Raw genomic sequence first — 26125 nt, 5'->3', positions numbered from 1 at the left:
TACCACTTTACCACTTTAGTCAAGCGCTGTTTCGTGCAACAGAAGTAACACCAAATAAAGCTTTTCTTTTTCTTTTTATTTTGCTGCAGTTTTTTTTTTTTTCTTTTCTTTTTTTATTATTATTATTTGTCAATTCATTTTTCTTTAGGTTCAGTATTTCTTTTTACCTTGAGGTGAATTGATATTATTCTATACTTTATCCTAGCAACATTGTCACATATTTATAAACTATGTATTTCCACTCTGCAAGTTCAAGGCGAGAACAATATCATGCTATCCGTTCGAAACGAAATCGACCAAAGACGCCATCGCACGCACCAAATACATCCGGCGTAGACAGTGGATATGGTTCAGCATCTTCATCCCCTACATCGGCTATCTCTCACTCTTTTCACACATCTGCAGCCCAACCCGATTCCATAGACACGGGCAAAGAAGCATCGTCCGACGGCGCTGGTTACGTTGGTTGTACTACGGAAATCAATGTTAGCAAAGCAGTCAAAGCCGAACGTAAAAAGAAGCGTCAGCCTCCTCGACAGCATGATCTTGTATATAGTTGTCCTCGACCATTGGCCTTTCCCTTTCATAACGATTGTCATTTTTTACCCGTTGCCGAAGCAGATCCTCGGGATGTCGCACGAGTGGCGCCCAAGAAGCCAATTTCACCCTCCATGACCTCGAGCAAAACATCCACCAAAACATCCTTCCGCGATTTTCGAACAGGATCTGCATCACTGCGATCACGATCGTCGACTACGTCGCAGTACACAAAGTCGGACGTTGACGCAGATTCAGCAATCAGTCATCGAACCTCGATTTTAAGCTCTGTGCAACAAGGAACAGTGCGCTCGCTACGGTCGCTGTTTCAAGTCTCGTCGAAATCCGAGAGTACAGCACCTTCCGAACGGCTGCCCCGGTTAGAAGTCAAGAAAGGCACCGTAGAATCTTTGAGAAAGATATTTAGCAAGCGCCAATCCAAGGATCTGTCGTCGACGGCGCATTCAGAAATTTCCGCACAAAGCTCGGAAGCTGCAATAATAACGCCACGGGATAATGGTGATGATAATGAGCCCATCAAGGCTGACAAATCGGGAAGACGGTCTGCTTTTTCACCGTCATCCTTGTCAGCCAAGTTCAAAGCACTGCCGTCGAAATTATCATCTTCTGTTTCATCCTCGCGAAAACACCCGCCAAAGGCTTCACCATCGGCCAGCAATGAACATCCCAATCCATCGATACCTTCCAAACCATCTATCCTCGGGTCATCCTTCTTTGGCGTAAGTATATTACGTAAGAAAGCAGCCAAAGACAACAACCCTGCCAGTGTAACTCCCTCGTCGTCTATCGAAGAAATACTCGATAACCTTATGCCAAGACCCCCCATGACTCCGCCACAATCTTCAGCCGCCTCGAAAATCGATCTGTCATCCAGCCTGAAAAACCTTTCCTCCCGATTGTTCGCCACTTCCTCTCACAAATCTTTGACCGATAACCAACATGATAGTTCCTCACCTCAGCCGCGTCATGGATTCGGATTTCCTTCGCCACGCCGTTCAAAATCCACCACACACGATGATTTGAAAAAGCAAACACATTCCACGGAACCTACACTGACACCCACCAGCGCGCCTACAAGGATCGGCCGTTTCTGGAAGACTTTTAAGAACATGATCACTGGACACAAGTCTTCTCGCGTGGGTATTCTGTAAGAAAATTCTTATGCTATTATTATTTGTTTGGCTTTCCCCTTTCGTATCCCTATTGTTATGCACCCAATATGATCTCTCTTCATCCCTTGCCCTGACATTTGTTGTCCCACACCCATATTTGTATGTTTGAAAAATTTACGCATCCGCCACTTTTTCTCTATGCTCTGTATGAAAAATTCGAACCTCCATATCCCTTCATTACATTATACCTGGTCCCAAAAATCATGTACTGATTCTACTTGCCTAATATTTAAATACGTTATCCGCTTTATCATCAATTCACTGTTCTTTGGCTCTTTTACTATTTTGCCTACTGTAAGTGTCCTGCTATCATGCTGTCAACGGTGGTCACAAGGGTTTAACCAGTTTTTTTCTGTTTATGCTTCACCATTTGCAGGGCAAGTAGGTATTGCTGATATGTGGTAAATTTGTTCACAGAGAGCTGCTTTTCACATATTAAAATGTCCTTTTTTGCATACGATGTTTGTCGAATCCTGTACTTTTATTGTACGTATGGCATGGAAAATTAATGGTGTCAATGGGGGATTCTCTAATATGCATTTTTTCAACTTGGTTAGGATCGGTAAAAAAAATTCTCTGTTTTCTTTTTTTTTGGTCACGTAGAAGAAAACCTGTATTTCACCATGTCGTGATTCGTAAACACACTTCTCGTTTCGTGCGTCGCACGAAAACATAATACGGTGGGCCCTATAACGTCACCGATGGATGATCGTTTGCATGGTGCTTCCGTTATCTTTATTCAATCGGAAAAGAATATGCCTTTGTAATCGAAGAGCCCATGTCCTGATATTTGGGTTTGCATATACGATAGTGTAGGTATTTCACAGGCTAACCATAATATGCACTTTTTGTTAGTCGCACCAGATAGGTTTCAGTCACCACAAAGGGATCCAATTTTCCCTTGTGGTATCTGTTATCAAGGCAAAGAAATCTTTTCAAAAGTATCTTCTATATAATCTGACTATGATATGGCTCAAATCGGTTGAAAGCCTTTGATAAAGCATCATTAAAAATAATTACATTTCATCAATGACAGAATCATTGTGTTGCATATTCCCTTGATGCAGGTTCGAAAACTGTCAAGCCATAAAATCATAAAGTGCTCTATTGAGGTCCTGTCGTGTAAAGCAGAGGAAAAATAACAGTCATCGCACTACCCTGTGCTATTTAGTTGTGAATTGCTATATAGATCTTAGTTTGGTTCTAAGATGGCACAACACTGTCTGATCCCCGAAACCATGTGACGGCGAAGTGTTTAAGTGTCGCAATTCATGAAATACCAGGACTAGCGCTTTTTCTCCTTTCCCTATTTACCTCAAATCATGCCCACCATTGTTACTACCACCGTTGCTCAGGGTAAGTTGATTCAAACCATGTCTCACTATTGTGACAATGACAGTCTCATTTTTTATGCATCCTAACGTCGTCCAATCCAAAGCTGCCAGTTTGCCAACTCCTATTTCGTCTGGTTGCAATTCACCTGTGCCGAAATACCAGAAAATGGTGACTGGTTATGACTTTCCCATTAATGAAGTAATTCCAGTTGCAATGTGATTGCAGAATGAATCTGGCGTCGTAGCTTACAATACAATTAGCCCCCTGTAGGTAGACCTGTGCGAGTGTATTGTGATGGTATTTATGACATGTTCCATTTTGGCCATGCAAAAGCGCTGGAACAAGCTAAACGGGCATTTAACGATGTCTACCTACTTGTGGGCGGTAATAATCCTTGATGTGATGGTGTTTATATAGTAAGAATGTCATCGCTAATGGGATGCTCATGGAATTTTAGTGTGTAACGATGAAGTAACGCACAGACGTAAGGGCAAGACGGTCATGACTGATGCGGAACGTTATGAAGCCGTTCGGCATTGCAAGTGGGTGGACGAGGTGATTGAGAATGCACCATGGGTTGTAACGCAGGAGTTCCTGGACAAGCATCAAATTGACTATGTAGCTCATGATGCTGAACCGTACAAATCCGCCGAATCGGGCGATGTGTACAGCTTTGTCAAAGCTCAGGGCAAATTTTTGCCGACCCAGCGGACCGACGGAGTGTCAACTTCGGATCTCATAACACGCATCGTTCGCAACTACAATGTCTATCTTCGTCGTAATCTCGAACGAGGGGTTAGCGCGGAAGAGCTTAATATTTCCTATTTCAAGGTGAGTTTTTTTTTTTTTTAGTGTGGACTTTACACATGGCTAGGAGCTTGCTATTGTGCGGTTGCATATAAAACTCATCAGGAAATTCATTGGTAGGAACAACAAGTGTGGATGACAAAATCTATTGAATCTTGGCAAACAGTGGTCAAAGATCAATTAGAGTCTTGGGAAAACAGAGCCATCAATTTTATCCGGGATCGTGCCAATTTTTTGGGGTCACAATTCGTCATGGTAAGTAACACTGGCAAACCTTGGTGCAACCATGGGTTCCACTGACCTTTTTTTTCGAACTTTTAGGATTATTTCTTGGGACATCGTGGGCGGCTAAACGAAGCGGGCAGAGGTACGTTTTCATCAGATTGCCCTACCCCTATCACTACTCCTACCACTACCACTCCCACCGCCAACATCAACACCACCACATCCCAAACCTCCTAGTCCACTTGTCCATTTCTTCCTTTACATTTTCGATATACTCGTCGAACGATCCGCATTTTAGATGTTTCCTTCGCATTTAGTCCTTTCGTTTGTGGCATACTTCATAGAAAAGAAAAGTAAACCATCTATAGCTTTAAAGATAAAGTAGTACAAAAATATAGATCGATCTCTATCTCAATTGACGGGAATGATTACAAGACACATTTCATGGTTGTACGATGCGTCAAAAAATATTTTTACATGACATTAGTCAATCCATGAGAAACCTGGGTACGTTGCAAAGATTGCTTTGGGGCGATATGAACGTCATGTCCTTTGAACAGAGTATGCTGATGAGAAATCAGACGATTGTGTTTTTCCGGGACATAATTTGACAAAATGTACAATAGCGTAGAATATCGAGCGGCTGAAGTAGTTTTAGACTTTCTGAAAGCTTTTTGAGGACGTTTGGTCGGACAATATTCTGACCGCGTAAATTTGGATCAGTGGAACTAGAATGTCACTTCCACCCATCATGTTTTCAGTCAATCAACGGAAAGGAAAGAAAAAATTAACATAGTATGCGCGAGACCGACTATTGTATTTTCAGGGTAAGGTTTATTCATGAAGGGCCAGATAGTTGTCGTAATTTTTCTTGCACTTCATCGTCCAAATAGGCTTCTGTTTTCCACAACGCGATACAGCCTGTCAAATGTTGCCGGGTTGCAAAACCTTCCTGACAAAGAATAGATTGAATGGATTTCTGCGCATCATCACGGATCATCAGCTTCATCATGTTGACGATTGTTTTCTTGTTCTTTTTTTTTCTCCCCTTTCTTCCTCACCTTGATCATATATTCCTGCTCATGCATATCAATGCATTTTCGCATAGTTTCGATGCATTCCGGGCCATCCACAGTGATATCGCTTTGAGCGGCGGTTTGTTGCAGACTGTGGAGTACTAAACTCTCATTATATTTCTCATGCATGGTTTCCAGCACCTGCTTGACTTATTGCCGACGCGTCCAGGGTGAGCTTTTGGTTAAAAACATTTATGAAGGAGCAAACATTAACTTACGATTCTGAACAATATCTTTTATCTGACGCGCATTCTCTTGATGATTGCTATCATCGTCAAGATTTATTTGAGCCAACAGATTGGCACCTTGATCATTATAAACTTTCCATGATTTCAGACTATGAAGCGTTATGAAAATGGAAAATGAGACGCGTGTATTGATTCGTGTTGGAGGATGTGAATGGTATCAAGTTACCATTCAGTAAATGCCGCTAAATTTTGAGAATGGTCTTTGTTTGCTGCCATGACATTGCGGGATAGTTGGCAATAGCAGGAAATGAGAAAGAGGAAAATTTGACACGGAAAAATTAAAGTGAAAAAAAAAATTGAGCGCTGTGTGATGGGCCCAATCAAACAGGGAATGAAAACATTGGTACTCGGACCGAAAAATGAGCAAACTAATGAGCCGCTTTATCCAAGTTCTTGGCAATACTGCTTGCTCACTACAATACCTTGGGTAATGATACTTATTTGACGATCCAATCATTTAAACCATGGACAGATGATACAAGACAGTATTAATATGAAAAAGGATCGACATTGAGAGAAGTTCATGGAACACGGTCAAATCATGCGGACATTCAACCAAAAACGAAAAACAATGCGCTTGAAAAGGCAGCAGTTGAAAAAAAATAAACAAACAAATAAAAGACAATCACATCAGTTTATATAATATTTACAGAATCCCCTCATGGCGCACATTGACCCACTTCTCTCACTATACACTTGCCTTGATATGCAGTGACCCTCGGGCAGAAAATGCACAAAACCTATGGATAGGTGCAGCTGATGTCATCCACGATCAAGCCAATGCGGCTTTTCAAATAAAAAAGGTTGACAAGGTTGATACTTGGTTTCGGAGACGGGTATGCGTTCCATCTTGGGCAACCTCGACTTTGAGTCTCTGTGGGATCAAGCTTCGAATCCTTAATGATGTTGGTTTTCAACTCCCTATTCTCACGTTCCCCATGAAAAAAAAAAAAGATGCAACAACAACAGTACGATATTTAAGCCAAGATCACCCCTTACTTTTATATGCTCTTCTTTCCTGTTCTTGCTCCTTCTTTCATTTCAGTTGTTTCTGAGGATGGAGTTTCTATTCGCCGTAGCAAAGAATGATCTCCAGCAGGCAAGACATTTCATTCAGTCGGGTCACGATGTCAATAGCCCGATAACATGGAACGCCAAAGATACATACTCGCCTGTCATCCCACCTGGAGTCGCCGCTAATCCTGAACTGATGGAAAAACTGCAGTCAAATCAAGAATATCAGACTCGGCCTTTAAATATTGCTGTCTTGGGCGGTCACGCTGATATGGTTCGCTTACTACTCAGTGCGGGTGCAGATATCAATATGAAAGACGGTCGAGGAAGGTATATCAAACGACGTGCTTATGAACCAGCAAGGAGTTTTTCATGGGTGGGGATGATCAATAACCGTACCAATTTATAGAACCGCACTCGTGTGTGCCATTTATGGTCTCGATTTGGATGCCTCCAACATCAATACCTCCAATTTGCACTTGATCGCGCAAACACATGAGCGCCATTTTGATATCATGAAAAATATCCTTTTAAGGCATCCTAATCTTTATGTTTCCACGTTGGACGCTTCACAATATGAAATTAAAGGGATCACCCCACTTTGCTTAGCCAGTTATCTTGGCAAAGCTGAAATCATTCAGTTATTACTCGACGATGGTCGTGTCAATGTCGACGGTACAGACAGCAAAAATGCCACTGCTCTCATGTATGCGGGTAAGATCTGGTAACCCTGGTTACTTTTTCCAACATTACATTAACTGATCCAAAAAAATTCGAAACAAAAGCACGCGACGGAAATCTCCCTATTGTGAAAATGTTGCTCTATTACATGGCATCGCCTGATCTTACCGATAACCACGGATGGTCTGCTATACAATACGCTGAGCGTAGTCCAGAGATCGTTCAAGCATGTGAAGAAGCTCTTCGCAAGCGACGATGTGATCTTTCGGTAGGTTCAAAAAACATCGTTCATTTGTCGGCAGTCATGATGTATTCACCAAAATTCGCTCTTGTCATGTTTTTGGAGTAGAGCCTTCACACATCTTTGCCCCTGAAAAAATTTCCTTTACACTATTCCAAGCTTTCCACATTGATTGGCACCGTCCCTCCTCATCCGTCTTCACTTTCACATATCCAATTTGAAGTTTTAAAGCAAGTGGAATTGATGGATCCAAATGCCTCATCCTATATCGAAATACTTCAGCAGGGCTTTGTGCAAGCAATCAAAGTCCACGATCATACGGCCTTGCAAACCATGTTACTGTGGTCCCCTCAACTACGGCCTGACGATCGTCCCTCGGCCGGTCCACTTCTTGTCAATCATCACGACCCGAAAACCGGCTTAACCGCTTTGCATCACGCCATGCGCACCAAGCCATTACCCTCGTTAGACACCATCGCCATGCTTTATCAGGCAGGCGCAGATATCAATGCGCAAACATTTTACGGACGTACCGCTTTGCATCATTTGGCGCGCTTTGGAGTGGACAAAGATGGCAGAACGTGGGGTATACAAAAGAGTGCAAAAGCGGAAAATGCCAAGAAAGGTTCAAACCGACAACGAATGAACTCCTCATCGCCCACGGCTAGTCCACCTATGGAACCCAGAATCGTCGAAGAAGAACATTCCATGACCCTCAACCCATCGTCAGCCCACCGCTTTTCAATGCAAAGCACCGTGTCGGCTCGTTCTTATGTTTCGGAGCATAGTGGTTCAATGTCTCCCTCAGAGCCCACTCAGCGTCAGATCGTGAAAGACCTGGTTGGGATGTCGAGCGTACCCCAGCATCTTGCCATGTGTGCTTCTCTCCTTATTCGTCTAGGCGCACTGGTGAACATTGTCGATCCGACTGGAAATACACCATTGCATTTCGCTTCAGAGTTTGGAGGTGTACCCGAAGTACTGTCAGTATTGATTCTCGAGGGTCAGGCCGATCTTACGATTAAGAATAAGAAAGGCCTTACACCATTGGATGTATGCAAATCAGAAGAAGTACGGGACTGTATCCTAGGTATGGCATGGTGGAAACAACATTGGAGGACGCGTCTTTATGTACTGACAATTTCTTGTTAGGTTTGGAAAAGGAACGTAAAATTTCCAACAAGATGAAGTCTTTAACGTCTTTTGCCAGCAATAATATCAAATCATTGGACCTTCCCAGCGACGATCGCACCATAATGCGTCGATCCCCGTCACAGTCCACGATGCAGTCGTCGGTGGCCGATTCTAAAAGCAAGAAAAACTTGGGTCTCACGGTGGAGGCCTTTTCATCTTCGGTATCCGAAGCCGCCGCCGCAAGACGAGTGCAGATTAAACGTGATACGTATGAACAAGTGGATGCTGACTTTGAAAAGATCCTCAAGGCCTTCTACAACTACCAGACCAACTTTACGACGTCCATCGAGACAGCATTAGCGTACATGACGGACACCATTAAAGGATCCTGGAGTCCCGAGAATTCGAATCAGACTGGCACTCCCGAGTCGCTTCACAATACGATGATCCGACTCCGGTATGAGTTACGTGAAGCCCACGAAATGTTTGACGAAACGGATCAGCGCACAGAAAGTGTGATGTTACGTTACCGCGAGGAACTGGAACAGGTGGAACAGGTGTACCAAGCAGACTGGGAGATGTCGGAACTGCAACGTGACAAGGTGGAGAAGTTGTTTGATGTCTTGGAAAGGATCGAAGGACGTTTCTGTCAGCTAGAGCTGGATCAGGAGGAGCTCGTACATCAGACTGAGCAGCTTCGAAAAGCGGTGAGCCGTCACATAGATACAATCCAAACGGACGGTATACAGGATGACGTCGAATTTTGGACCGCTGTTAGCAATTTGAATCAATCTTTACTGATCGTTGAAACCGTCCCTATGGATCCCATCCTCTATCAACGCGAAGATCGCAACCGATTATGTCAAGACATGAGGGTTGCTGTGGAACAGATGCTCGCCACGATACAGCAACGATGTCAGCGGGGCCATGACCCATCTTTGGATACAACTCGGCGACAGATTGAATCTCGTTGGAATACCGTACGGGAGTTGTTGTCCAAACCAGCAGCTGATGTGGTCGTCAAAGAAAAATCTCTCACAGTGGCTTCACCTCTCTCGGCTGTTTCTCGATCCGTCCGTGTACCCTATTGGAAGCAGCAGTTACACACTGTCCAAATCTACCGTCACGGATCTCAACCTCCAAGTATGCGCGAAGTTCCTCGTGGATCCTTGAACGAACTGGAGCTCAGTTTTGAAATCTTGAACGCCAACCTGCAGGAGATTCAGAAAGATCTTGATGAAATTCATGTCATGACGGAAGAAATTCTTGCCGAGAAGAAGCAAATGTACGAAACGTGTCTTACGCTGGAAAACGAGCTAATGGCGTTGGAAACCGGAAACACGCACCTCATGGGCACCGGCAAGAACGACGTGGATACACAAACGCACGGTGCTCAACATGGGAATCAAAATAGGTCGCCACGTACCAAAGATATTGTTTCTGCTGAATTGCAAGCAGTCATGCAACACACACAGAAGCTATTCGATCGTCAAGCGGAGCTGGATAAAGAACGACAACAACTTCGCAAGGAGCTACTTGCTGTGGAAAACCAGTTAGATGGAACGCGCCAGGAGCTGCGTCAAGTACGACCGCCTTTACTGCTACAAGGGCTCTTGGAACGATTGGAGATCGACGAAGGTCCATTTGTACGTATCGAGAAGGATTGGAAAGAGGATGCCGATTTAGTGACAGAGGTGATTGAAACGGAGGATGAAACCGACTGCAGTTCCTCTGCGAGTGAGAGCAGCCTAGTGGCGAACCTCGAACGATGCACAAGCAGAGTGTCGGCACGGTGTTGGATGATTCGCTTGGATGCCAGTCTTTACTGCCTGAAGGTCTTAGGAAGCTACCATATTGGGCGTTCAAGGCAATCGCTGCTTGAGACGCAAGCGTTCCTGGGCCAAGCCAACTCGGAGTTGGAAGAAACTCGAAGTCAAATGTTGGCGTTGTTCAATGATGCAGCAGAGGTGTCGCCTCAAGTGTTTGCACTCAAGACGGAACTGGAAACGATCGTGAAACATCGAAAAGAGGAAGTCATCAAAGTGTGGGAAGTGGTCGATGAAGTATCAGAAGGTATCGACAGCAACTTGATGCAAGCAGGTCAATCGCAGCTGGAAGCCGGACAAAATCCTCCCCCTCTTCCTCCTCAAGCCGATCTGAAGCAAGATCCTTCCGAAGAATCAGATCGCCATCAGTGGATTGTGAAAGAATTAGAGCAATTGCAAAATGTGCACGGCCAGCTGCAGGAAGCGATAGAAGAGCTGAAACGCGATCAAGCTGACATTGGCGCTCATTTACGCCAACTGGGGTCCAATTTAATTGAGCCACAAGTCGATAAGCTTGTAGGACAAGATCATGTTTCGCTGCTATCAATCAGTGATCAACTGACTGACCTCATGGAACGAATCCGTGAACGTGATCTTGGTGCCGTGGCAGTGTCCAAACCTTCATCCATGCAACAAAGGTAAGTAGAATGGATTGCACCCAGGTCATATAGGAAAACAGGATATTCAACGTAAAAATTTGTGGTTGCAGCAATTTTAGATCCGGAGCAAACACAGGGTCTTCTCGGATCTCCATGGCATCATCAACCGCCAAACGATTATCGACGATCAGCAATCGTTCAGCAGCTACGCGTTCTATTGTGGACAATAGGCGAATCTCTATGGCACTCAGCATTCGTACGGATAAGAAACGGTTGTCCATGATGTCCATCTCCAGCTTGTCCTCTTTATCAACTTACCACCAGGAGCGCATGCTTGCGCGTGCTTCTACGCTGAGCAATGCACTCAGTCGAACATCTCTTTCCGGAAAGTCTCCACTCGCTACTAAGAATGGCAGACACGCGTAAAAAAAATCCATGTATTTATTTATCTTGCTTAACTAGTATACAACTTACTATTATTATTGGATGAATGGTGTACTAAAAAATTGGCATGCTTGTTCTGGACAAGAACCGGCCTTTTGAATGCTGGGTTTGGCCATGTGAATAAAACCAAGCGTACACTATTGATGGCGGCCCATTGCAGTATGTACTGCATTGCGTAGTAATTTCAAAAGTACAACCTCTGAGAAAAAAGTAAAAAGGAAAGAAAGAAAAATAGGAAATGGGAAAGCTGACGAACTTGCTTCCGAATCCTGACGACTATTTGATCTCGTCATTTCATTGGAAACAGATTCATCGTTTGTCCTTGCTCGTTTTTCTACAAGGCTTCAATAAGCTCGGTCAGATAAAGGTGCGACATTCATATATGTCCCAATGTTTGCCTTTATAGTCTGACAGCCATGGCAAGAGTAAGAAGCAGTATTGTTATATCTAAAGACAAAATATTAAGAATAAGTAAGAATCAAGAAGTATTGTGAAACTGAAGCTCATTCTCTTTTATTCATATTTCGTGATGGTTATTTAGGTCAAATACAATATCCTGTTCTCCTCGCCGCGCTCTCGACGTTCTACCCCCCGCCGCGCAATCGTGTCCGCTTCTTCCTGCGTGTTATAATTAAATTGGCCTGCTTCCAACTCGGATAGACGGAAACCGTCAATGTCCATTGACTCGACTACTGGCCCCGCTTGTTCGTCCACTTGATCATCTACAACTGCAATTCTATCATCGACGATATTCATGCGCACGAAGCTGCTCTGTCCCAAAACCTCTTCCCTTGGCCACACGACTTGTTCGCCTACAGCTACAATTTTATCGTCATCGATATTCATGGGACGAAGCTCCTCTGTCTCAGAAGCTGTTCTTCTCGTTGCCAGACGTCTTGATCTTCCGCCGACAAACTGGACGCCTCCACCACGTCGATGTCCACGGTTCTCATGGCCGCTTCTTGCATCAACTTTTCTTCAAACGGCCATCACGCGGAGTCCCAGAGCCAGCCAATGGGGGTTATCAACCTCCATCGGGTCAAACCAAACTTCTTCTTTCCTGACACCATTCTAAATCCATGGCATCGAAAGAATGTCCTCCTCTTTGTCGGCCTCTATATGCAACAGTCATGGCTGTTGGCGCTGGTTTTGGACCGTCAGCTTTCGCCCGCAGCCTTGAATTTCTTCATATCAAATGATTTTTCTTCATCAACTTCTTTCTTTCCGCGCTTGAAGCCGATGACTTCTGTTGCCGCGTTGACCATTGCTTTCGCGCGATACAATGATCCGAGCATGGTTCTTTGCGTGCAAGTCTTCCTCCAGAGCGAGTGTTCATTTTCAGCGTGGCTTGCAGCAACTTCAGATCGAGGGCTGAGAGGGAAATCGGGTCGACAGCATATTCAGTGCGCACAGACATAACGAGAGTCATAAAAAAAAGAGATAATTAAAATAGTGAAGAGTTGTTAAGAAAGATAAAAGGCGGATGAAGGCAGGTAAAAGTGGGAAACAAACTAAAGAGGGAAAGAAAAGGAAAAAGAGAGAAAACAAAGGCCACGACTTTTATACTTTAAAAAATTGACAACAGTCCCATCCTGCTAAATGTTCAAAATAGGTTCCAAGTGCTTTTTCTTATAGCTTTACCTCTTCCATCTCGCATATGCGTCTAATTTCCTATTTTCCATGAATCTCCAATTTAGGTTGGCGCACTGATTTAATCTGTAATCGGATTCCTGGGAAGCACATTATAATACACTTCAACACCCACACAAACACAATACGGCACATATAGGTTCGATAATGTATTACGTGTTCATCAAATGCGGCAAACCCTTCTGATCGACTATTTTTCCTATTCCACCTTGCACATCGCATCAATGTAATGAGCTTATTTTATAGGTATCATTTTGATGATTTTTGGTTTGCAATGATCTATCGTCTATTTCTGATTTGCTTATCAAATTCAGCCCAGTCCGATGAAATAATAGCTTAAAGGTGACTTATTGCTGTTTTATTATAAGCCATTCGACGCGCCCAGTTGAATTTTCACCACCTTTACTTGGGTATATTCCTGCAACGCGTACTTTCCCAGCTCTTTACCAAATCCGGATTGTTTGTATCCGCCAAAAGGTGTGGCTTGATCAAAAACATCGAAGCAATTCACCCAGACCGTACCAGCTTTGAGTTCATTTGACACCCTGATGGCGGTGTCGAGATTACTGGTGTAGACGCCACCAGCTAGACCAAATTTGGAATCGTTCGCCAGTTCAATAGCTTCGTCAATCGTTTTGAAAGTACTGATGCACACGACGGGACCAAAGATCTCTTCTTGCATAATACGCATGTCGTTTCGGCAATGGATGAAGATGGTAGGTTCGATAAAATAACCTTTGTCTTGCCAGCGTTTGCCGCCAAGATAAAGAGAAGCGCCTTCTTTTTCTCCAATGGCAATATAATCCAGAATTCGGTCAAACTGGGCCTTGTTGATTTGTGGCCCCTGAAAGGTCTCGGGATCGAATGGATCGCCCAACTTGATACTCTCGACATGTCGCACAAACGCCGCCAAGAATTCATCGTGGATTGATTCGTGCACAAAGATGCGAGTTCCGGCATTGCAGTTTTGTCCATGATTATTAAAGATGCCGAAGCAAGCTTTTTCGGCGGCGTTCGGAATGTCTGCATCCGCACACACGATTTGAGCGGATTTTCCTCCCAGCTCTAACTGGAGCTTCTTCAGGTTACTTTGCGCAGATGATTCCATGATTTTCTGCCCTGTCAGTGTAGACCCAGTAAAAGCCATCTTTGCGATACCCAAATGCTGGCTTAGGTATTTGCCAACGGTATGTCCATATCCTGTGATGATGTTGACGACGCCCTGTGCAGATAGATGTGAGTGTGTGTACCACATATTGAACATCAATCCTCGCCTCATTACTTACAGGTGGGAAACCCGCTTCTTTCACCAGAGCGGCAAATTTATAAGCAGATAATGGAGTAATTTCCGACGTCTTCATCACGACTTTCATAATTATGTGAGACAACAGTAATGTAAATCTTCAAAACCGCTGTCATCGTTCTCAAATTTAAACTTACCGCAATTACCGGCCGCCAAAGCCGGAGCAAATTTCCAGGCTGCCATCATAGTTGGATAATTCCATGGAATAATAGCGCCAACGACACCTAAAGGTTCATGACGCGTATAACACCATTTATCAAACGTAGTATCTATAGTTTTGCCGTGGATCTTGTCAGCCCAGCCCGCAAAGTATCTAAAACAGGCAATGGAATCGGTAATGTCACCGTCGCGAGCAATGACAAAGGATTTGCCGTTATCAAGGGCATCCAAAGCAGCCAACTCTTCGATATCTCTTTCCATCAGGTCGGCCAACTTATTGATGAGGCGACCACGATCAGCCGGTGATGTTTTTCGCCACACCGATTCATAGCACTGAGTAGCGGCACGAACAGCCGCGTCGACATCTTCCTCACTAGCAGATTGCACAGAGCAGATAGCTTCTTCTGTAGCTGGATTGATTGTCTCGATCAATGGTCCCCGACCGGGAACAAATTCATTGTTAATGAAAAGATAGGTGTGAGCTACAGATTCAACCGCATGAGTATGACCCAGTTCTTTATTTGCCTTTTCGTTTGTTAGCCCTTACCTTGAATGACCTTTCCATTGGAAAGCTTAAGGTTCTGAATATCAGATACTGTCATCTCTCCGAACAATTGTGATACTAATAAACGATGGAAGAGACGGAATAAGAAGAAGAAATAAAAAATATTGAAGCCAACAAGTTTTATTTGTTTATGCATATTGAGATTGATGATGTTATTGACAATGTCACGTCGTGCAATCTGTGCGATGAGCCTATTCAGCGACATTTTTATCAAACTCCGTGCCCTGAAGAGATGGATTGTACGTTTCACAATGAAGTGGCGAAATCGATTCCACAGATGGCGTAACCATACCCTCCTCATGATACCTTTTCATATTGAGAGAGTGTATTGCTTCGAATGGGGAGATGAGCCGTGTAGAATCAGCAATATACAAACGGGAATTTGATGATGGCTTCCTTTAAGCATTGATAAAAATGTGGCTCCCAAGTATAGGAGGAATGCTTTGAGGCGCTGAATTGGTTGTTTTGGTATTTCTGCGGCAGGTATTTATTATGCGCTGCCAGGAAGTGGTTTGCAATGCCCGTATGCATCATAGCAGCGGCCAAAGCCACATGGCCAGGCATAATGGACATGTGAGAAGTGCCGCTGAGATTGCAGATACAAGAATCCATCGTTGTTATATCGGCGTGGGTGACTTTAAATCAACGGTGAACTGACAGTCATGCGATTATTCTGAATAATCAAAAATCTTTTGCGGATCATTGTAATTCTCAGTGTATACTTGTGTGAGAAAATAAGAATTCAACAAATAGTGGTCTACAAAGTGCCGGTCATCTCCAGGACAGAGCAAGAGTCAAGAGAAAGGTGCAAGGGCTGACGGTCAGCCTTTTGCTAAATCTTACCTAAAAACTTTAATGGATGGTTTGCGTTGTTATTCAAAAATATAGGTGGATAAGTCGATCGGTCAACCGTAGCCACGGTGACACCGATGCAATATATCGATGCATTGCTATTGAGACTGGGAGAGGGGATTTTTTTTTCTCTAATTCCCCCATGGACGAATCCTTCGTGGCATATAAAAAAAGGCCATAATTCATGAGAAATTTTATATTGAGTGATATTGACCTTGATCGGGACGGAGACATCAATTTCCAAGTGCCTGACGACATTGCTTGTTGGAATCACGGATGGGTTGCATGAGGGAAAAAAATTCCCATTTTCAATGACGTTTGAGGGGTGTGAGAATCGTAACTCAGTCCGCATTTTCTATTTCATTTTCCGATTTTTTCCTTTTTGCTTCTTTGTCATTGCCACTGAATTTCTGCTTGTTGCTGGTTCATATTACGTTGTAGTACTCTTTTTCTTCCCTTTTTGAAAAACTCGATGTCTTTGGTTTTGCTCTATTGAGAATTTTTGTAATTTATATTTGCATTCATACTATTTTTATTTATACTGTTCAATAACCTCCTGCTGCATATTCTTCCGTCTTTATAAAACTATTTTATCTACGCACACCCAAGAAAAAAAAAGAGAAAAAGAGAAAAAGAATCCATTCCATTTCCAAAGCATTCACATATTCCGCCAAACGAGTTGACCTGCAGTTATATTTTTTTGACACGCCATTTCACTTCCCTTCGTTGTCGTCAATTTGCATTTGTGGCCTACTTTCCCCTTTTTTTCGATTGTTGAATTCACATTGTCGTTTTCTCGTACGCACCATTGCTGGCAATAACGTGCTTCTACTGTAAAGTCTTCGGGCTGAACTTTCATTCTCCTCATGGCTCCTGCCGTTGGTGCTCTAAAAACGAAACAAGCTCTTGTGGATAGTCAAGCCGTTCCTGGAAAACACAATTCAACGTCTTCCATACGTCGTTCCTCAGCCTATGTTTTTGCGCCTAGTTGGATGCAATCGTCATCCAACAACCAACCATCATCCATCAAGCAATGGCCAGCGTTGGCATTTTCATCGTGTGATGCTGGTTTGTATCTTCCCTTTTTTTTAATGAATTCGACGTTATGTCGACGACGGATATCTCTTGCTTACGTCTGTGTTATTAGCGCATCGTGAGGTCATGGAGAACGACAGACACTCGATACCATGGTTATCCAATGATACAGGTAAATGAAAGCAATGATTGACAAATAAAAGTAAAAGAAGTGAATGGAAGAAGGAGATGGGTGACAGCATAAAGGATCGGAATAAAGAAAAAAAAAAGGAGAAAAAAATGCAGTCTTCACCTGGAAGCGACGTATCTAATAGGTTTTTTTGTTTCTATTCTTTCATTTCCGATAAAGATATAAGTTCGCTTTCTCCACATTCATCTAATTCCGCGCCTTATCCGGTACATCTGCGAACAGGTCGTCCATCTCAAACCCATTCATCCTATGCAACAGCATTTCATAAACCCTCTCATTTTCATCAACCATCGCCACAATCATCTTTATCTTCGACTACAAGCTCTACACCGCCGTCTCCCAAAGAGTTTGAACATGAGTTCCCCAACTTGGTCCACTCCGTAGTGGAAGATGAAAAGAGGAATATCAAATCAGCGTGGAACGATCCCACGTCCATTAAACAAAAATTACGATCTCCACCCATATCGGCGACAAATACGCCTGACGTCGCCTTACCAAGTTCGCATGATATGGAAATAGCACGCTTGAAAGTACTCGTCCCCAAACGTCAAACCGCTGTGAAGAAGACCCATCTTCCAAATCATTCGTCCACCAAAAACACGAGTGCTGTACCTGTGCGTTCATCTTCATCAAAACCCTCTGCAAAAGCTCCCATGAGCTCTACTTCGACCACTAATACTCCAAACGAGAAGATTGTCAAACTGTCGCTGCCGCATAAAGCTCCTATGGCGAATAAAGCAACCAAGTCGCCTTCTGATACCATATTAGCTCCTTATGCAAACCCTAACGACTCAAATCTTCCTCGCGATTTATTGCCTCAGCCCTTGCCAGCCGCTACGCAGGAAGTCAAAGAACGCATCTTACATCTTATTCGGGAATGGACGGGTGGCGCCGTTCGATGGGAAACTAATTGTGGACTACAAGACTCAAACAGAAAAGCGAAATCATCATTGATCGTGGGTTACAATGTGGCACCCTCCACGAATACTTCTGCTTCTTCCTATTCTCTATTGTCTGTGCAGGGATGGCAGGCATCATTGCCGGAAGACCCCCACCGCGGGCTTTCTTCGTATGTCCGTCCCACAGAAAAGCCCTTGGATCGCATGTATTGCTTTGATCAACCGGATGCTACAGTGATGATTTGCTCCAATACCATCGATGATCGCTACTCATCCCATTGGCCTTTCCAACTGAGTAATGTATAATTGCATTTCGTTTTCGAATAAACTTTACAGACGCCTATGTTGTTTGGGATTTGAGTTGAACACGAAAAGAAACAATTCTAAGACGATATTGCAAAATGTCAAACCGTCGTAATTATAAGGTTCCTCTTAGCATAAGCTGAAAAAAGTGAGGTTCAAGGGTTGATTTATACAGAACAGCATTTATTCTATGTGATTATTCTACAAAAAAGGTGTGTTTAAAGTAGCGGTACAAGGGGTGCGCCTACTTCCGTAAGTTCCTGCTGACCGATATCGACAACTTGACCGTCTGATTCTCGGGTCACGGTAAATTCAATTGTACGCCATGCCGGCCCTTGGCGAACAGAAGAAAATTTGACTCGCGCACGTTCACCTATGCAATTGTGATTTTGTTGAGTATATAATGAACAACTAGACTGAGCTTATCGTGTTTCCCCCTCCACGCTCTTTTGTCTCCCAAAACAACGCTTATTCCTATCCCTATTTTCCCTTATTGATCATAAAATGGCAATTACCTTTCGAACCAACAACGTCAAACGAGATATTCACTTTGCCTTGCAAATGATTGACTGAGCCGGTAATCCATGGCCATTTGTCTGCATAATCGATGTTGTCACCCAGGAGTGCCACAACAAGAGGATCATAGCGAACTGTAAACAGAGTACCGCTGACAACGCTGCTAGATAAACGTTGATAATTCAGAGCAGACGACAAGCCAACCACCCAAACTGCGGTGCCAACGATTGCACCTCCAATATAGTACGGTACACGAGACTTTGAAGACATTTGCGGTAATTCGCGCTCAACTACTTTGGTAGTGTGACTTGAAGCCATGCGTTTTGCATGGTAAGCAAATGCTGGACCTGCCGCAAAGCGAATTCGAGAGCATAATCTTGGGAGTGACATGATGCTGTTGTGTCGAAACTCTCTTTCTTGCAACGGGTGGAATATCGTGTTTGCATGTCCCAACTCCGCTCTTCCAAACGAAAAATTTCGCATTTCGGCGGACCCAATGGGAGAGCTTTGTTCGTGTGGATCGCACCGAGCTGCAAAACCCTTACAAAATGACCTCAGACACCTAATAAATACAGCATGAGAACACCTTATAGCTCCAACATACAGCCATTGGCAAGTGGGATACTCCCCGTAGTCATTGTATACGCTCCGTTGGTATGGCTATAGCTCTGTTGTACTTCCCTTCCATGCCTGACTCGAAATGTGAGGGAAAATTATAAGATATCCAGCCTACTTGAATCGGAACCTACAAGTTGATCCATGGGCGAGCTTATTATTCGCGTTTAAACTACTTTGACAGGATATTTCGCTACCAATTCTTCCAATTATTTTCCATGAAGGATGTGGGTAATATTACTGATGCAAGTGTTATCAAGCAATAACGTTGAAAGATGGGAAATCTCGAGATTTGATACAAATGCCGTTGTAATAGAACAGGCCAAAAACCATGGCACCAAAATGGACAAATGGGCATTTGAAAAAAAAAAAAAAAATAGAAAACACTTTGTTCTTTTTACTGATTGACGTCGATTCTATGACATGCCTGTTAACTCTTTTGTTTCTTCTGTGATATGCTTCAAATCATCGGACACGTATTTCTCCAACAACTAAACCATTGCCATTAGCATAATATTCTCTCGCCAAAATGCCAGAAGAACCTACCTCTTGTCTCCTCCTTTCCACAAGGTATTTCTCTACATCCTCCTGACTTGGTACCGGCACATCCACCACATCTTTATCGAGATCCATGGGTTGGTGATCCGCTTTGTCCTTTGCCTGTGATTTTTGATCGGTTTCCGCTTCACCGGCTTCTTCTTCCGGTTCTTCGTCAGGTCTATTTAATGCTCGCTCTACAAGTTCCGGTTCACGCTGCTTCTCGTATTCCAATATCAGACCATCTTCTTCGTCGCGATAGCCGTAATAATCTGCGTCAATGTTACGATATATCTCGGCACGAGTACGTGATACAGGTTCAGCGGCTTCCGTTTCGAACAGTTCTCGTACACCTGGTAAATCCTTCGCACGACCGAAATATCTGGTGTTTTGCGATCAATCAATATGCTTGCCTCGAGCAAATCTTGTGACAATAATCAGCAACTTACTTGTATCCTCGATGACCCGGTACCTCTTTGCCTTCGGCATCAATCATTTTAGGTGCACGCTGTAAAAAAAAAAAGTCAAATAAGCGCTACTTCAACAGTAGAGTACCCAAAGGGAGGCCTATGGAGCTTCCACTTACAGAGTAGACTGCACCACCGAGTTCTCGTATTCTTCGTTCCCAATAGTATTTTTCTCGCATCAAGCGATTGATCTCGTCATTCAGATCGCGTACTTGGTAATCGGATAAACTCGCTGTGTGCAGAAACAATGAAAATGGTCAAGATCGCCATCTCTACAATTGCAAGCCATAGCTGAACAGGCAATGGGTACTTACTGTCTTGAATCTTGGAAACTTTTCGCGAAATTTCCTGTAATACATCTCGGCGCCATTTCTCACATTCGCCTATATTGTTGACAGAGGAAGCAGCACCAGGACGTTTCTGTCGTCGACTGATACCGCCCAGTTCCGCTGCTTGCGCTTCGCGGAAACGGTACAGCATAGATTGCGCTTTTTCTTCATTACGAGCCTAAGGTTGCCCCATGAATTGGTCAGTCAGTTGACATTTGCAGATTTACTTGTCTTTCAAGCTTACCATGGTGCCGAATAAGTATAGATCCGAAAGTCAAAGGGGAGACAACCAACGCCTTTGCAGCATTTTGGTGGATGTGACGAGTTTACTTGTTTTAGTGAATTAGCACTCCGCATCCAGTGGTCACCTGACCTCTGCTGGAATTACGGTAAGGGTTTTTTTTTAATTGTGTTGGAATCGAACCACTATTTCTTGCCACTCACCATGAATCGCTTTACACGTCCTTTGGCACGATTGACCTTTGTCTCCCCGGCTGTCATTTCTTCACGATCCTTTGCCACGGCCTCTGCCACAGTGGCTAAAGTAAGCTTGTTATCACTATGGAGACAAAGTGACAGATATTTAGTTTATGCAAGCAGCATCGCTGGCCATCCGCCGCCCGGGTAGGTGCTTGGGCCGTTTTGGGATTGGGTTTCGGCAGTGCTTATTATGCCTGGCAAACACAACATTCTGTGGTTCTTTCCGAAGCTGCCACCGCTTACGCTGGCACGGTAGAAGGTAGGCTTTTGCAGCTGACCTGTGAATAACTCGACTCACCGTTAGGACCACTAGATCCTGAGACAAAGCTTGCATTTCCCATCAACTTGCAGACCGGCTCTGAATGGAAACGTCTTATTGGTTTGGGGGCCCGACAAGTGAGTTTCATGAACCTTAATGTCTACGTTCTCGGATTGTATATGCGAGGCGAGGATATTGGCGCATTGCGACAGGTTGAAGGCTGGAAGGTAAAAAAAAAAAAATTCAAGGAACGGGTCATCTTGCCCTTGAAGACGCATATTCATTGACCCAATTGCATAGGATTTCGATAAACGCGAGTTCTTGGGAGACGAGAAACTGGCCTTGGCATTGCTGCATCAGCCGATGGATGTCAGTATTCGTATTGGTATGTTGACAATAGTGTCTCAAGGTACAGGGCATCAAGCCTAATTTATGCAATTGGAAACAAAAGTTCCTGTTCGAGCCACGAATACCCAACATTTACGTGATGGATTTACCCGAGCGTTGTTGCAACGTATGCGAGAACAGAACGCCGACTGGACCGAGGATCAGGAGATGGATGTGATTAAAGGCATTCAAGAATTCAAGACCATTTTTATCAACGCCAAAGTGAAAAGCAATACAGAGTTTGTATTTACAAAGACGAGGGAAGGTGGACTTAAAATGGAGTTCGAGGTAAATCCCATTCAGACAAGAGACGATGCTGTGAGCGAATTTTCAAATATCTAACGGTTTTATATTTGCGTGTCCTTAACAGGGAAAGGATTTGGGCACGGTTAACAACAAGTGGGTCGCTATTAACTTTTTTATGGGATATTTGAATCCCAAGGCGCCTGCGAGTGAGCTGGTAAGTTTGGAATCATAAGACATGCGTTGACCCTACCTGACGAATGGAATTATTTTTTTCATTAGGCTCGACAAGATATTGCGAAAGGATTCGAGAAACTAATGGTATCAGAAAATGAAGACAAAGAAAAGAAATAGCATACATGAATGAACCTTTCACTTTTTTAGCAAAATGAATGCTCGAGACAGTTATATAGGGAATCGGTTTTTTAATACGTTTGTTTCCTTTTTAAAAAGCCAACATTATACACATGTAGAAATTCGTCGCATTTGAATAGAAATAAAGGCCGTTGTGCTTTTTTAAAGTTCGATTTCTGTCACGCCATCCTTGTTGACCAGTTTCGCCGAGAACTTGGGCATATGCACAATAAATCGGGTCTTTAGTTCTTCTACGCACATACGCATGATCTTCTTTGCTTCTTCTAAATCCATATCTGGGCGGTAGTAACGATCCATTAAAGATGTGCAAAAGTAGGCACCGTAGCCTTGTGCTGCAAATGGAAGTGACGCCATGGCTCCCAGATAATCGATCCAGAACAATTCCGATTTTTCCGCTTTACGATCGTAACCACCAATAATCAAATTCACAGAGTAAGGATGCTAATATGCAAAAAAAAGAAGCAAAAGTAAAGTACAATGAGTACATTGAGTTCCACGCCGTCATAAAAAAAAAAGGTAAAATGAGCCTTACTCTGCTTCGAAGCGAATCTGCCAATTCACGACGTGTGAAAGTGGCTACTGCCTTTGGACTCAGTTCAATACCGTTGCGAATGCTGTACAATTTGATGTTGCGTTGAATATATTCGGCAAAGTTGACTGTATCGCCAGGTTCGCCTGAATACAACATGACCGTGGAGTCGTTCAGGTCGCGCGATTTATCTTCAGTCGACTTCATCACCACAATACTGCGAGCTGAGTTGGTGTCTGCAACCAACAACGTGAAATCTTTGCCTGTAATACCGAAAAGACACTCCATTATGAACGAGGTTAAGTAACGAAAAAGAGACGGTTGCGTGTCCTTTTTTGAAAATTGACTGGCGCATTAGGGGTGTGACGTGTTCAACGACCAAATTTTCGAGATTCCGAATTTGGGGAGTTACGAAACCCTCGTCCGGTGGTATTGAAAGTCAGGCCCGGTCATCGAGAAATCTTCCTCTTTCCATCACATCTAAGCATCGTAAGTTAGTCAACATGGGCATAGTCAATCGTAATCACGGATGAACATCGACAAAAGAATGGATGCATGCTGGATTTTTTTTTCAGATGGATGGATGAATGGATACGTGATTTGGACAAGTTCGATTTGAATGACACGACGATGTCACGCTAGTTTTCTTTGTCATTGCACGCTTGATGGGGTTCTTTAGTCGCGCGGGAGTGACATGCATGCACCATTCTTTTGAATCGAGTTCATTCAGCGATTATTATGGTTGGTTTATTGAGTAAGATACTCATCATGGCTCGTTAGATGTCCGCCCCCGTTGAAGAGAAGCCCGTCGAGCAGCAGGTCGCCGAGGAACAAGTTGAAAACACCACTGTTGCCGATACTCCCCAGTCCCGTGGTGAAAAGAAGGCTCGCAAGACCATCTTGAACAACGGCTTGAAGCCCGTCGCTGGTATCACCCGCGTTACTTTCACTCGTGGTCGCGGTGTATGTATTCCCTTTTATTCTGCTTCATCCATTTTTTTTTTCGCGTTCATGTCTAATGTGATTTGGTTCATTTTTCCTCGCTCACAGGTTGTCTTCGCCATCACCAGACCTGATGTGTACAAGAGTGTCAACTCTGACACCTACATCGTTTTCGGTGAAATGGAAATGGAAAACATGCAAGCCCGTGCCCAGCAGGCTGCTGCTCAACAGCTCGCTGCTGAAGCTGCTGCCAAGGCCGAAGAAGCTGAAGCTGCTGCTCCTTCCGCTGATGCCGCTGCTGAGGAAGAGGATGATGAAGAAGTCGATGCTACTGGTGTTGAGGAGAAGGACATCGAATTGGTTGTCAGCCAGGCCAATGTCTCCCGCAACAAGGCTATCAAGGCTTTGAAGAACAACAACAACGATATCGTCAATGCTATCATGGTAAGTGGTCTTTTGTCCTTTTCAGTAAACATTTCGATTCTAATATGTTCATGCGATTTATTAGGAACTCACCATCTAAAGACATTGTGTTGTGCAACCGATAAAAAACAATCTAATAAACACCATTTGCAAAGTCTACGTCTTTCAATAACAATAGATGTGATGGACAAGTAGAAGCGTATGAGGGGGGCATTTATTTGGTAGCGGATAATGCTCCTATCCTAAGGCTGAAGAATTCTAGACGTATTGATCCTCGAAGATAATTCGATGAGTCTATCTTTCACCATACTCGCTTGAATTCGATTTTGTTTGGCAGCTTTGATCTGTTATAAGAGTAGGGTACGAAAGTAACAAGTTCTTGGATGGAGAGACTTTGACAACGTGAATCAGTGACGCATCCAATAGTATAAGGTTGAGTGATTCTAAAGGTTCGCTTCCTCATTTTTTATCGATACTTAGATGAGTGTCTCAATGGGGAAACTATATTATCGCCACTTCAACCTGCAAAAAATACAATTGAAAATGTAAAAAGAAAGTAATACTTTTTTTGGACACGGCTAATGGCGCATTCTTGTTTGCCGTTCATTTTTAGTTTTTACTGACGTTGATCGCTTGCGCAAGATAAAGCCACCGTCACTGACCCAACTTTGTTGATGGCTTGGGGGTATGCTCTTCATCGACGTCTTTCGCTGGTTCACGAGAGATTCGACCTTCGTCCTTCTTGGCGGTATTCATCGCAATCTCCTTGACTTGCATCATACGGGTGACAATAGCGGGCAAGCAGATTATCTCCCCCAAGGCATTCCAATATCGTCAAGTTTCGACGATATGAGACCGAATTGGGAAAGTGGTAATTTTATGACCTTGGATCAAGACACCCACAACGGACGGGTTGACGACTCCGAGCTGAATAAGACCTAATTGTCGCCTACGGTTACCGAGACCCATGAATGGACGGCCTTGGCACTTGAAAAGACACTGTCGAATTCTGTATTCTCCCATACCATCTTGTTCTCCACCTTGTCTTGTCTTGTGAAAGCACTTAACACCACCCTCTCGTCTGGTTACATGGACCATCCCGTAGTCGATGCATAATAGTCAGTCAAAGATAGACTTGAAACTGGGCGTTATGCATTTGTGAACGTAAGAGTCTTCGATGGAACAATCCGGCGGACCAGCAGCAAATCGGCAACCGCTGTACCTTCGATTGCTTTGTGTGTACGTCCACCATGTTTCGGTCGCAATGGCTTCAATGAGGTGCGACGCTGCTGTTGATAATGGTGTCATCCAATCGTCATAGTTTCCTTGACTTAAATCGAAACATCATTGTAATGATTGAAGAGGTCTTAGGGCCAGATTGACTGGCAACGATGTAATGATCTTTTGGTGCAATTCTGAGTTCCAATCCTTGGAAACCGTGGTTGAGTGCTGGGCGGTGTCAAAGAGATAAATATCGTGCAGCGCCAAATTGTCGCAGATCCGACATCTGTTCCACAGGATTTCGTAGCTTTAACGTGTTGCTTTTGAATGATAACACAATGCAACAATATCGGTGCTGCTGCTCCTGCTGATCACCCAGGAAGGTTCGTTGTTTTCATTGTTGTCATCATAATGGATAGCTGTGGTCACAGTCGTTATTGAAATTATAGTCGCGGATTTCTGGGCGGAACATGCGGTGAGAACCGG

The 26125-nt window shown here is 43.8% G+C and overlaps 12 protein-coding genes across 12 annotated transcripts; 7 read left to right on the top strand and 5 right to left on the bottom strand.

Moving 5' to 3' along the window:
* Positions 1–230: 230 nt before the first annotated feature.
* BYT42DRAFT_541912 (uncharacterized protein) lies at positions 231–1709 on the top strand (the record flags this gene model as incomplete). The annotated part of the gene is made up of 1 exon (XM_051565582.1): positions 231–1709. One exon carries the CDS (start codon positions 231–233, stop codon positions 1707–1709), a length of 1479 nt encoding a protein of 492 aa, XP_051428227.1.
* Positions 1710–2961: 1252 nt separating this feature from the next.
* BYT42DRAFT_551922 (uncharacterized protein) lies at positions 2962–4531 on the top strand. Its single transcript, XM_051566322.1, has 6 exons — positions 2962–3086; positions 3169–3263; positions 3326–3449; positions 3523–3896; positions 3993–4127; positions 4194–4531. The coding sequence occupies exons 1-6, from the start codon at positions 3053–3055 to the stop codon at positions 4332–4334; spliced, it is 903 nt and encodes a 300-aa protein (XP_051428226.1). The 5' UTR covers positions 2962–3052; the 3' UTR covers positions 4335–4531.
* A 366-nt stretch (positions 4532–4897) lies between these two features.
* BYT42DRAFT_551918 (uncharacterized protein) lies at positions 4898–6001 on the bottom strand. The gene is made up of 4 exons (XM_051566321.1): positions 5588–6001; positions 5392–5510; positions 5159–5322; positions 4898–5076 (listed from the first exon to the last, which is right to left on the bottom strand). Exons 1-4 carry the CDS (start codon positions 5635–5637, stop codon positions 4936–4938), a joined length of 474 nt encoding a protein of 157 aa, XP_051428225.1. The 5' UTR covers positions 5638–6001; the 3' UTR covers positions 4898–4935.
* A 284-nt stretch (positions 6002–6285) lies between these two features.
* On the top strand, positions 6286–11502 carry BYT42DRAFT_640825 (uncharacterized protein). Its single transcript, XM_051572534.1, has 7 exons — positions 6286–6342; positions 6421–6765; positions 6845–7149; positions 7221–7384; positions 7466–8447; positions 8510–10955; positions 11027–11502. The coding sequence occupies exons 2-7, from the start codon at positions 6479–6481 to the stop codon at positions 11340–11342; spliced, it is 4500 nt and encodes a 1499-aa protein (XP_051428224.1). The 5' UTR covers positions 6286–6342; positions 6421–6478; the 3' UTR covers positions 11343–11502.
* A 362-nt stretch (positions 11503–11864) lies between these two features.
* Positions 11865–12872, top strand: BYT42DRAFT_551912 (uncharacterized protein). The gene has a single exon (XM_051566320.1). It carries the CDS (start codon positions 12297–12299, stop codon positions 12777–12779), a length of 483 nt encoding a protein of 160 aa, XP_051428223.1. The 5' UTR covers positions 11865–12296; the 3' UTR covers positions 12780–12872.
* Positions 12873–13168: 296 nt separating this feature from the next.
* Positions 13169–15147, bottom strand: BYT42DRAFT_507376 (aldehyde dehydrogenase domain-containing protein). Its single transcript, XM_051565113.1, has 4 exons — positions 15020–15147; positions 14451–14954; positions 14297–14376; positions 13169–14232 (listed from the first exon to the last, which is right to left on the bottom strand). The coding sequence occupies exons 1-4, from the start codon at positions 15072–15074 to the stop codon at positions 13372–13374; spliced, it is 1500 nt and encodes a 499-aa protein (XP_051428222.1). The 5' UTR covers positions 15075–15147; the 3' UTR covers positions 13169–13371.
* Positions 15148–16755: 1608 nt separating this feature from the next.
* Positions 16756–18319, top strand: BYT42DRAFT_541908 (uncharacterized protein; the record flags this gene model as incomplete). Its single annotated transcript, XM_051565581.1, has 3 exons — positions 16756–16957; positions 17037–17096; positions 17274–18319. The coding sequence occupies 3 exons, from the start codon at positions 16756–16758 to the stop codon at positions 18317–18319; spliced, it is 1308 nt and encodes a 435-aa protein (XP_051428221.1).
* A 107-nt stretch (positions 18320–18426) lies between these two features.
* On the bottom strand, positions 18427–19360 carry BYT42DRAFT_551906 (cytochrome oxidase complex assembly protein 1-domain-containing protein). Its single transcript, XM_051566319.1, has 2 exons — positions 18832–19360; positions 18427–18689 (listed from the first exon to the last, which is right to left on the bottom strand). Exons 1-2 carry the CDS (start codon positions 19313–19315, stop codon positions 18535–18537), a joined length of 639 nt encoding a protein of 212 aa, XP_051428220.1. The 5' UTR covers positions 19316–19360; the 3' UTR covers positions 18427–18534.
* Positions 19361–19800: 440 nt separating this feature from the next.
* Positions 19801–21068, bottom strand: BYT42DRAFT_507374 (Isy1-like splicing factor). The gene is made up of 6 exons (XM_051565112.1): positions 21025–21068; positions 20766–20958; positions 20571–20683; positions 20434–20492; positions 19994–20366; positions 19801–19938 (listed from the first exon to the last, which is right to left on the bottom strand). The coding sequence occupies exons 1-6, from the start codon at positions 21025–21027 to the stop codon at positions 19864–19866; spliced, it is 816 nt and encodes a 271-aa protein (XP_051428219.1). The 5' UTR covers positions 21028–21068; the 3' UTR covers positions 19801–19863.
* A 128-nt stretch (positions 21069–21196) lies between these two features.
* On the top strand, positions 21197–22566 carry BYT42DRAFT_551903 (chalcone-flavanone isomerase-domain-containing protein). Its single transcript, XM_051566318.1, has 7 exons — positions 21197–21324; positions 21381–21519; positions 21574–21746; positions 21820–21904; positions 21971–22194; positions 22277–22366; positions 22432–22566. The coding sequence occupies exons 1-7, from the start codon at positions 21226–21228 to the stop codon at positions 22501–22503; spliced, it is 882 nt and encodes a 293-aa protein (XP_051428218.1). The 5' UTR covers positions 21197–21225; the 3' UTR covers positions 22504–22566.
* BYT42DRAFT_551901 (nucleophile aminohydrolase) lies at positions 22567–23526 on the bottom strand. The gene is made up of 2 exons (XM_051566317.1): positions 23057–23526; positions 22567–22965 (listed from the first exon to the last, which is right to left on the bottom strand). The coding sequence occupies exons 1-2, from the start codon at positions 23339–23341 to the stop codon at positions 22666–22668; spliced, it is 585 nt and encodes a 194-aa protein (XP_051428217.1). The 5' UTR covers positions 23342–23526; the 3' UTR covers positions 22567–22665.
* BYT42DRAFT_551899 (NAC domain-containing protein) lies at positions 23527–24587 on the top strand. The gene is made up of 3 exons (XM_051566316.1): positions 23527–24016; positions 24104–24439; positions 24504–24587. Exons 1-3 carry the CDS (start codon positions 23834–23836, stop codon positions 24516–24518), a joined length of 534 nt encoding a protein of 177 aa, XP_051428216.1. The 5' UTR covers positions 23527–23833; the 3' UTR covers positions 24519–24587.
* The last annotated feature ends 1538 nt before the right edge of the window (positions 24588–26125 follow it).

Source organism: Radiomyces spectabilis (assembly GCF_025331425.1).
Source record: "Radiomyces spectabilis strain NRRL 2753 chromosome Unknown BYT42scaffold_1, whole genome shotgun sequence".
Taxonomy (NCBI): domain Eukaryota; kingdom Fungi; phylum Mucoromycota; class Mucoromycetes; order Mucorales; family Radiomycetaceae; genus Radiomyces; species Radiomyces spectabilis.
Note: the sequence above shows the minus strand (reverse complement) of the source record. Positions and strands in the feature narration are given on the sequence as shown.

Coding starts and splice junctions, on each gene's coding strand:
- BYT42DRAFT_551903 (XM_051566318.1), top strand. CDS start 21,226: ATGAATCGCTTTACACGTCCTTTGGCACGATTGACCTTTGTCTCCCCG. Junction 21,747..21,819: donor GACAGGTTGAAGGCTGGAAG/GTAAAAAAAAAA, acceptor CCAATTGCATAG/GATTTCGATAAACGCGAGTT. Junction 22,367..22,431: donor AGGCGCCTGCGAGTGAGCTG/GTAAGTTTGGAA, acceptor TTTTTTCATTAG/GCTCGACAAGATATTGCGAA.
- BYT42DRAFT_551899 (XM_051566316.1), top strand. CDS start 23,834: ATGTCCGCCCCCGTTGAAGAGAAGCCCGTCGAGCAGCAGGTCGCCGAG. Junction 24,017..24,103: donor CTTTCACTCGTGGTCGCGGT/GTATGTATTCCC, acceptor CCTCGCTCACAG/GTTGTCTTCGCCATCACCAG.
- BYT42DRAFT_551906 (XM_051566319.1), bottom strand. CDS start 19,315: ATGCGAAATTTTTCGTTTGGAAGAGCGGAGTTGGGACATGCAAACACG. Junction 18,690..18,831: donor TGACGTTGTTGGTTCGAAAG/GTAATTGCCATT, acceptor ACAATTGCATAG/GTGAACGTGCGCGAGTCAAA.
- BYT42DRAFT_551922 (XM_051566322.1), top strand. CDS start 3,053: ATGCCCACCATTGTTACTACCACCGTTGCTCAGG. Junction 3,450..3,522: donor TGTCTACCTACTTGTGGGCG/GTAATAATCCTT, acceptor ATGGAATTTTAG/TGTGTAACGATGAAGTAACG. Junction 4,128..4,193: donor TGGGGTCACAATTCGTCATG/GTAAGTAACACT, acceptor TCGAACTTTTAG/GATTATTTCTTGGGACATCG.
- BYT42DRAFT_551918 (XM_051566321.1), bottom strand. CDS start 5,637: ATGGCAGCAAACAAAGACCATTCTCAAAATTTAGCGGCATTTACTGAA. Junction 5,511..5,587: donor TTAGCGGCATTTACTGAATG/GTAACTTGATAC, acceptor AACGCTTCATAG/TCTGAAATCATGGAAAGTTT. Junction 5,323..5,391: donor AAAAGATATTGTTCAGAATC/GTAAGTTAATGT, acceptor GTCGGCAATAAG/TCAAGCAGGTGCTGGAAACC.
- BYT42DRAFT_551912 (XM_051566320.1), top strand. CDS start 12,297: ATGTCCACGGTTCTCATGGCCGCTTCTTGCATCAACTTTTCTTCAAAC.
- BYT42DRAFT_507374 (XM_051565112.1), bottom strand. Junction 20,493..20,570: donor TCGGTGGTGCAGTCTACTCT/GTAAGTGGAAGC, acceptor TTTTTTTTACAG/CGTGCACCTAAAATGATTGA. Junction 20,367..20,433: donor CCGGGTCATCGAGGATACAA/GTAAGTTGCTGA, acceptor GCAAAACACCAG/ATATTTCGGTCGTGCGAAGG.
- BYT42DRAFT_551901 (XM_051566317.1), bottom strand. CDS start 23,341: ATGGAGTGTCTTTTCGGTATTACAGGCAAAGATTTCACGTTGTTGGTT. Junction 22,966..23,056: donor CAGATTCGCTTCGAAGCAGA/GTAAGGCTCATT, acceptor TTTGCATATTAG/CATCCTTACTCTGTGAATTT.
- BYT42DRAFT_507376 (XM_051565113.1), bottom strand. CDS start 15,074: ATGACAGTATCTGATATTCAGAACCTTAAGCTTTCCAATGGAAAGGTC. Junction 14,955..15,019: donor CAATGGAAAGGTCATTCAAG/GTAAGGGCTAAC, acceptor TTGAATCTGTAG/CTCACACCTATCTTTTCATT. Junction 14,377..14,450: donor TTTGGCGGCCGGTAATTGCG/GTAAGTTTAAAT, acceptor TAATTATGAAAG/TCGTGATGAAGACGTCGGAA.
- BYT42DRAFT_640825 (XM_051572534.1), top strand. CDS start 6,479: ATGGAGTTTCTATTCGCCGTAGCAAAGAATGATCTCCAGCAGGCAAGA. Junction 6,766..6,844: donor ATGAAAGACGGTCGAGGAAG/GTATATCAAACG, acceptor ACCAATTTATAG/AACCGCACTCGTGTGTGCCA. Junction 7,150..7,220: donor CACTGCTCTCATGTATGCGG/GTAAGATCTGGT, acceptor TCGAAACAAAAG/CACGCGACGGAAATCTCCCT.